At 33.9% G+C, this 9,154-nt stretch overlaps 1 protein-coding gene across 1 annotated transcript; it reads left to right on the top strand.

Annotated features, from left to right (window-relative positions):
* Positions 1 to 4,295: 4,295 nt before the first annotated feature.
* LOC133295195 (uncharacterized) lies at positions 4,296 to 9,115 on the top strand (the record flags this gene model as incomplete). The annotated part of the gene is made up of 8 exons (XM_061493989.1): positions 4,296 to 5,366; positions 5,493 to 6,079; positions 6,214 to 6,335; positions 6,426 to 7,813; positions 7,934 to 7,990; positions 8,081 to 8,175; positions 8,571 to 8,766; positions 8,986 to 9,115. Coding segments are annotated over exons 1-8 (3,646 nt in total), but the record flags the coding sequence as incomplete, so codon positions are not given.
* Between the last annotated feature and the right edge of the window lie 39 nt (positions 9,116 to 9,154).

The raw sequence follows: 9,154 nt of genomic DNA, 5'->3' as shown, positions 1-9,154 counted from the left end.
TAAACATGACATGACTTACCTGGAAAGCACGGACTTGTTGATTTTTTAAAATTGTGCGTATCGGACACGTGTTGGATACGAATATGCTCCGACATGCGTCTGACACACAGTTAATATTTTGAGACACGTGATCAACTCTCGGACACGCTCTGATATATTTTTTCGACATGTGATCAATGCTTGGACACATTTTTTTTTTTAGTCTTAATTTTATTTTATTAACTAAACAAAATCATTTATAAATCATTTTTTTTCTGTTATAAAATTTGACATGAAAAATTAACAAAGTACGAAAAATTATTTTTGTTTATATTTATGTTATGAAATTTGAATATTTGATTGGTTATATGACTTATTATGGACTGTTATATCTATTAAATATAAATTATATTATATATATTAAAAATATTATTTAATATCAAAACATGTCCCAACGTGTCGAAATATGCCATTTTTTAGAATTAACGTGTCGGCGTGTCGTGTCGTGTCCCGTGTTCCGTGTCAGTGTCCGTGCATCATAGATGACTTACATCAAATATATGAAAAAATAAATAAAATTTTTATCGTTTTTAAGTGAATTCCAATTAAGAGTTGAATATGGTTGGATGCATATACGAGACTTAGTTCTTCCTTCCAATACCATTTTTTTTATTCCCATTACTTGAATTTCGAAGTTCTAATTATGGGAATAAGTTTTTTATTACTTTCAATTATTATTGATCTTAAAAATTATCTCAGACATGGTTTCATTCATATATTGTTATATAAATTATAATGTATTTAAGTAGGATTAATGTACCGTATTTGTGTCTTTAATTAATTAATTCTCCTTTTTAAATGTTTTATTTTTCCAAAAAAATAAGCTTATTTGAATTTATAATTATAATTATAATTTCATTCAAATAATAAAACATATTTTATAAAAATTTAATTTAAAATCAACGCAAAATTAATACATCATTAAACAAAAACATAAATATTTAATTTTTCATTTCAATTAATTTTGTTAATGTATATTAATTATCATAAACACAATACTAATTATTATTAAAACTACTTTTTATTTTATTCCATGCATCCACGAGTATTTCGAGTATTTTAGTTTAGGGAAATCTACTTTTCATTTTATTGTGGAAGAAATTTTATCCAGCAATCAATTATAACTATGTAGTACAGGTAATACATAGTTGTAATTTTAAAAGTTATTTTTTTCTTAGAAGATTGTCGGCTGATGTGGCAAAGAGAAAAAAAATAATTTTAATATTATATTTGTAATACATAATTGTAATTGATTGTTGTACAAATTTTTTTTTGCAAAGACAGAAATTGCGGACCAACAGTTTATGTACTTAAGTCACAAAATTGTGAAGTACGAATTATTCATAAAAATGGAATGTTGAGTGTCCTATTTTTTGTTTGTGCATGATTTTGTTGACACGATATGTAAGTGTAATCTCAGCCTTGTCCACAGGACTACAACCTTAACAGAGATATGGGTCCTCTCTGTAACCAATCACTTAATGGTAATCAAGATTCATTGAAACTAGGAGATTGACAGGTCAATTTATTGCAAGCTGGTGCCCTATGGTTATATATTATTATAGAAAAAAATATTTATCATTTTAAATTACATAATTTTGTGTCAATTTTTAATGAAATACGTTATTTTTGTGTATTTTTACATTATCTCTCTTTCACTTTCTTTTTCTAAATATAAAAAAATACCAAAAAACACACAAAAATAACATAATTTCATTATTATATTATAGAGAAAATGATTTATGTCTTTAAAACAGAAAATATTTCTTTCCCACTGAAAGAAAATTAGAAGAGAGAGAGAGAAAAACCATTAAAAATAATGAACCCAACTCTCTCTTTCTTATTTTTTGCCTCAAGACATAAATTATTTTTTATATTATATTATATGACTCGTTTCTTTTGTAGAGTCATAATCCCCCTATATAGACACAGTTTATATTTGATTAGATGTAAATGTAAAAAAAAATTATGGTAATAATAAGTTAAAATTAAATCGCAATATGTTTGGAATCATTAAAAATGAAAAATAACTTGATTGATTTGATTTAAAAAAATTTACTATATTTAAAAATCTTTGCGTGTTGCAAACGTTCGTGGAATATCTTATTGGCATGAAGGGGTTGTCATTCCAATCGTTCTCACCAATTGAAAAAAGAAGATCATCCAAAAGCGACATCATATTTCATCCTACTATTATGTTTGGGATTTATTACTCTTATGTTGCATAAAATATAATCTATCTCCTGCACACACAAACTCAAAATGGGTCCCACTTTACTTTTTCTCTCTCTTCCCCTAAAAATGGACCCCACCTGCACCAATGAGTGTGTAGAAGATAATAGATATCTTCTACAACATAAGAAAACTATTACCCATTATGTTTTTATCTTAATAAAGTTGAAACTGAGTCATAGCTATAATTTCTAACAATAGATGATTTTCAATATATCAAACTTGCTATGAATGGATGAATTTTTAGGACTCGGGTTCCTCTTAATGTGGATAAGTGGCATATGTCAGTTTTTTTCTTTTATCTTTCCTAAAAATCAAAATTCATATTATTGCCCCAGTTAGTTAAAATTACTTTTCAGCCAAACTCACCATTTTTGGAATGGTAGATGATTGATTTTTATTAGGCTGAAAGTTTAGGTGTTTGAAGATTGGGAAATATTACTCTTAGGGGGTGTTTGGTACAAGAGAAATTTTTATTTGTCCGGGAATCTCGATTTTCAAAAATATGATTTTTGCATTCAGTTTACGATAATATCTGAAAATTTAAAATTTAGAAAAATTCAGTTTCCTGGGAATCCCTCAAAATTCCGCGTACCAAACGCCCCCTAAGACTTTTACCATTTTTGGAGTGCAGTAGAAAATAATTGATTTCTCTTGTTCACTCAAAAAGTCACGGGATCCATTTCAATTTTTATCTCTTTTTCTATGTAATGCGATCTACCATATTTATGTTTATATAGCATAAGATAAAATATCTCAACAGCTAGAGAATAATATAATAAGATTTTTGTCGTCTCAAAAATTTAATTTTGGACTATATATCTTTTGGGCCGAGAATCAATTGAGAAGCTCTATACGATATTGTTAGCCTTTCGTTTTATTGTCCAATGAAAGAAACCCAATCTTCTACCCTTTCCCATGAGTCCATGACTCGAAGGCTTCGATCTAATCAAATGATTAGTTAGTTGAACAACAACGAGAGTATATGTTACCCAAACCAAGTAATTATAATGAATGAGGCAGTAATCATCTCATATATGATTGCTATTTCTAATTGTAAAATGCACATACCAGTAATATTTTCTTACTGTCAAGTTTTTAATCATAACTCTTAGCCAGCCAAAAATATAATAAATATAAAGGAGGAATTCATATAACTTTGATCATTAAGAAGAGCATATAATAAATTATGTGAGGTGGGTTTTATTTTTATTTTTTTCATTTTTAGTAAATGAAGTACAGAATATTCAATACTATTAGATTATTAAAAATATTTTCCCTTATTACCTCTACGTACAATGAATTTATTCTCCTCAAAGGATGACCAATCTTTTATATATATATATATATATATATATATATATATATATATATATATATATATATATAATTATTTCTGCAGCCGCTTTACGTACAACTCCGACAGGTGTATGGTTATGATTCCTCACATTTAATGCTTTCATCCTTTATATGGTTATGATTCCCCGCATTTAATGCTTTTAAATATATATATATATATGGCAAGTATTTGATTGCTGCACGTACAGCAGCTGCAGAAATGTAAACCCCATATATATGTATATATATATATATATATAGAGGCAGGATCCTTTGACACCAGTGTCAAAATTCAAATTTGACACCTCACTTAAGAGTCATTAAATCAAAAAAGATCAACGGTGTCACATGCTTGCAAATCATAGACGTTGATCTTTTTTGATCTAATGACTCTCAGGTGAGGTGTCAAATTTGAATTTTGACACTGGTGTCAAAGGATCCTACCTCATATATATATATATATATATATATATATATATATATATATATGGCAGGATATTCTTACACCGGTGTAAGAGTTAGAAGTCTTACACTCAATCTTGACCATTGATCCACTTGTATCCAATGGCTTACATTACTAAAAAAATTGAGCCTTTAAATATAAATGAGATAAATCCGCGTGGCAACATATGAACTACAAGTGAATACAGTTGCCCAAAAAACGCTCTGCTAGGGTTTTCCTTTTCATGGAGGAAAATATAGCTACTGAAGGCCAAACTTCAAAAGAAGAAGAAGATCTACTACGTAGGAGTAATAAGAGAAATAAAGATGGAGATATGGTGTTTACTGAACCACAGTCTAGGGTTCCTAGACATGAATCTTGGATGGTTGACGACGGTAATAAAAAGATGACTTGGCGAGAGATGCTCATGCAACACAATGGTGAAACAGATGACTGGGAAGGAATGGATTGGAATTTGGAAGAAAATGTTGATCAAAGTGCACCTGCAGAGGAAGAGGATGTGAATTATGGTGGGATTAAAATGTGGACAGAGGAAGATGGTAGAACTCATTTTGGTTGTACTAGAAAAGCAAGAACAAGAATGTTGAAGGTTTGGGAAAAAGCTCTCATTGTAAAACTACTTGGAAGGAATACAAGAGTGGCTTTCATGAAAAAGAAGATTGAAATACTATGGGCTAGAGCTGGAAAGACTAACGTTACAGATGTAGGTAATGGATTCTATGTGGTGCAATTTAGCAACAAAGATGATCTTCTTTTTGCTCTAAATGGTGGTCCTTGGATTATTTTAGGCCATTATTTATCACTCCGACGTTGGGAGCCAGCTTTTAGACCAAATGCTGCAAGTGTGATGAAGATTGCAGCTTGGGTGCGATTACCAGGTATCCCACTGGAGTATTATGATGAAGCCTTTTTCCGCCGTATTGGTAACTGGCTAGGTAAAATGTTGAAGATCGATAAGACAACTAATGAGCATGTAAGAGGACAGTTTGCTCGAATTTGCGTGGAACTGGATCTTGCTCAGCCTTTGAAGGGTGAATATGTGTTGGACGGAGCAACTAAACAGATAGAATATGAAGGTTTAGGCCTTATTTGTTTCCATTGTGGGCGCTATGGACATAGTAAAGATTGTTGTCCTGAGATACCAGTTGAAGGAAAGGATAATCAGCAAAATCAAGACGGGAAAAAAGATGAGGCTGAGTTTCAGAAAAATGGATTAGGTCCTTGGATGGTGGTGCAACGTCAACGTCGATCAAAAATTCAAACTCCAATGGCGGACAACAGGAAGCAGGAACCGGTTCGAAGGGAATCAAGGTGTAATCAAGGGAGTAATCAAGGGAATAATCAAGGGAGTAATCAAGGGAGTAATCAAGGGAATAATCAATGGAGTAATCAAGGGAGTAATCAACCGCAATCAAATCAGCCGGTTATGATTGATAATCAATCAAATTCCCGTTACGCTGCTTTAATGGGCTCTAATGAAGATGATATTACTCATGATATCCCAGCGACTAATCCGGATGCTGTTATAAATGACGTCAATATGGTGGGCCCTCCTGTTAATATTAATATTAGTACATCTCAAGGGTCCAAACACAGAAACCCTAGAAGCCGTCCTAATGTTGAATTACAGGAACACCCCAACCGATTTACGTTAAGTGGGATTACGACAGGTCATGAAAAAGAAAATCAAATAAATGGGAAGATAGTTGACAGAGGTACCTCAAACAATAATACAACGAACTTGAGGAGGCAAGTTGCGATTCATAATAGTAAGGACATTGGAGGTAAAAGCGGTGGAGATTCCATGGTGGCTAGGAGTACTGTTGCTGATTATAACAAAGATTGTTATCAAATGGAGGTGGATAAGGATGGTCAAAATATCAACGGCTTAGATCATGGCTTGTCCCAACCAAAAGCGCCTGATCCAAGTAGAGATAAAGGAAAGCATATCCCAATAAACCATAAGCTCAATATTAAGGTGGAGATGATTTCAGAATCTGAAACTCAGTGCAATGACAATGGGATGGCAGTGGACCCACAATCCTGCCAAATTACCATTGATTAATGTCTTTAGTTACATGGAATTGCCGTGGGGAGGCTAAAAAGTGCTTCAAATCAACGTTTCAAATGATGGTTTGAAGGCATAAGATTGAGGTGGCAGCTATTCTTGAACCTCGAGTAAGTGGTTCAAAAGCAAAACAGATAATAAAAAAGCTGGGTTTTAATAATTCAATAGTGGAGGATGCTCATGGATTTACGGGAGGTCTTTGGTTATTATGAAATAATGATAGGTGTCAGGTTCAAGCATTAAAACAGACCCATCAATTTATTCATGTTTGTGTTACATTGGCAGATCATCAAGCTTTTCTTTATACTGTTATCTATGCAAGTCCTAGAGAAGAAATTCGGAAGAGACTTTGGGATGATTTACTTCAGTTATCAGAAGATATCTCGGTTCCTTGGTTAATTGCAGGTGATTTTAATGAAATTTCCTTTCCAAGTGAGAAACGTGGTGGTGCTCCAGTTGATACTAGCAGATGTAATAAATTTGCTTCTCTTCTAACTGATATAAAGATGATTGATCTTGAAGGAATAGGTTCTAAATTTACATGGCGAGGACCAAGATTTCTTCATTTAGATAGAGTCTTTAAACGTTTAGATCGAGCTTGTAGCAATGCTGAATGGAGGTTGATGTTTCATGAAGGCCAGGTTCGAGTGCTTCCTCGTATTAACAGTGACCATAATCCTATCCTTATTACCTTAGAGCCAAGCAAAGTTGATGGGGTGGAACGCCCTTTCCGTTTTCATTCTTTTTGGTTGGATCATCAATTTTTTAACAATTTCATCAAGGAAAACTGGCGTCAGGATCAAAGAACAGTTGATAGTCTTCGTGATTTCACTCCTCTTATTAAGCAATGGAATAAAGATGTGTTTGGTAATATCCATCATAAGAAGAACAGGTTGATTGGTAGGCTTGAAGGTATCCAGAGGGCAATTTCTGAGCAGAATAAAAGCCATTTGGAAAAGATTGAAGGCAAGATAAAGGGTGAACTTGAACAAGTTTTAGAACAGGAGGAACTTTTGTGGTTTGAAAAGTCTCGTGCTACTTGGATAGCTCAAGGAGATAGGAATACAAAGTACTATCATACGAAAACAATTGTTAGACGTAGAAGGAGCAAGATCTTGGAGTTGAAAGATGATGCTGGAAACTTGATTAGAGAAGATCACAACATTGCACGGGTAATAAATGCTTACTTCTCTAAACTATTTTCTAAAGAAAACCATGATCGTCCTTGGGTCCAGACTCTTTGGCCAAAGGTGGACGATGAGACTGCTGTTAACTTAGGTGCTCCAATTTCAAAAGATGAAGTCAGACGAGCTTTCTTTTCTATGAAAGATTCGAAAGCTCCAGGGGAGGATGGCTATACCGCGGCATTCTACAAAAAGAATTGGGAATTTATTGGTGAACAGATTTGGAGAGATATCAAGTATTATGCAGAAAACCCTTCCAGCATTGAGGAAGTCAACGGTACTCTGATCACTTTGATCCCCAAAGTTCCTAAGCCAATGTATGTTTCTCAATTCAGGCCTATTTCTTTGTGTAATGTCATTTATAAGGGTATGAGCAAGATCATTGTGGATAGGCTTAAGCTTACAATGGAGAATTTAGTTTCTCCTTACCAAGCTAGCTTCGTGCCAAATCGTCAGCTTCAGGATAATATTATAGTAGCAAAGGAGCTGGTTCATTCTATGGGGAGAGTAAAAGGAAAGAAAGGTACAATGGCAATCAAACTGGACCTTTAAAAAGCTTATGATAAACTCAGTTGGAGTTTTATCTATAAAGTGCTTATTGAAGTTCAGTTTCCTGATTGGATGATTGGTGTTATAATGGCTTCTATAATTGCGGAAGCAGTTGCTGTTAGTGCAAATAAATCTTTGATTTATTTTTCCCCGTCGAGTTACGCACTTCTAGTATTGGCAGATATTTAGGCTCTATTGTTAAACAAGGGAGATATATTAAAGCAGACTATGGAGTTATCAAGGATAGGATACGTTCAAAACTGGATGGTTGGAAAAGCCATTGCCTTTCTTTTGCTGGTCGAGTTACTTTGGTGAAATCGGTCATTGCTGCAATCCCTTCTTTCCATATGCAGAATGGCAGTAACGTTTTGTGATGAAATTGAGCAGATACAAAGGGCTTTCATTTGGGGAGATCAGGATAGCAGAGGCGGGCTCATTTAGTAGCTTGGGATCAAATGTATAAACCCAAAGATAGAGGTGGTTTGGGAATAATTAATCTTCGACTCCAAAATGAAGCTTATATTCATAAACTGACATGGAAGGTGTTAACTAAGAAAGATGATTTATGGGTTAAGATTTTAGTAGGCAAGTATGGTAGAGGTCAAGACTTAAGAAGAGGTATAAAGGCAAAATCATAAGACTCTAAACTTTGGCGTGATCTTGCTAAATGTTGGAGTAATTTCCTTGTTGATCTTAGATGGGAAATAGCAAATGGTTCTGAAGTAAAGCTTTGGACTGATAACTGGTTAGGATGGGAGGAAAATTTGCAGCAGTTGTCGAGCAATCAGGTGTCGTGGAAGGAGAGTCAGAAATCAATTGCAGATTACATGGTGGATGATGGTTTCCGTCTTGAAGCTGTTCATCAATTTCTGGAGTCAGATTTGGCTGATGCAGTAACAAATCATCTCAGGCTTATTCCAAGGAATCGGGGAGGATAGATTAGTTTGGATCAATAATCATCACTCGACTTCTTTGGTTAAGGTCGCTTATTGTAATCCTTATGAACCTCCCAGCAGATGTTCACACTAGCTTATGGAAAAAAGTTTGGTCGTGGAATGGACCAGAACGAGTGAAAGTGTTTATGTGGATGACTTTGCTTGCTAAACTTTCAGTGCGCAGCAGAACCAGTAAGTGGAGCGGAGGTTCAAATGCTGTCCAGTTGTCCAAATCATGAGGAAACTATTATTCATGTTCTTCGTGATTGTAGACATGCTAGGAAGATTTGGCAATCTTGGTTTACAGGTTCAGCAATACGTAACTGATCCAGACCAGCAAAAGAAG

This window comes from Gastrolobium bilobum, unplaced genomic scaffold (genome assembly GCF_033153095.1).
Source record: "Gastrolobium bilobum isolate Gb01-03AN ecotype WA unplaced genomic scaffold, APGP_CSIRO_Gbil_v1 utg8601, whole genome shotgun sequence".
Classification (NCBI taxonomy): Eukaryota; Viridiplantae; Streptophyta; class Magnoliopsida; order Fabales; family Fabaceae; genus Gastrolobium; species Gastrolobium bilobum.
Note: the sequence above shows the minus strand (reverse complement) of the source record. Positions and strands in the feature narration are given on the sequence as shown.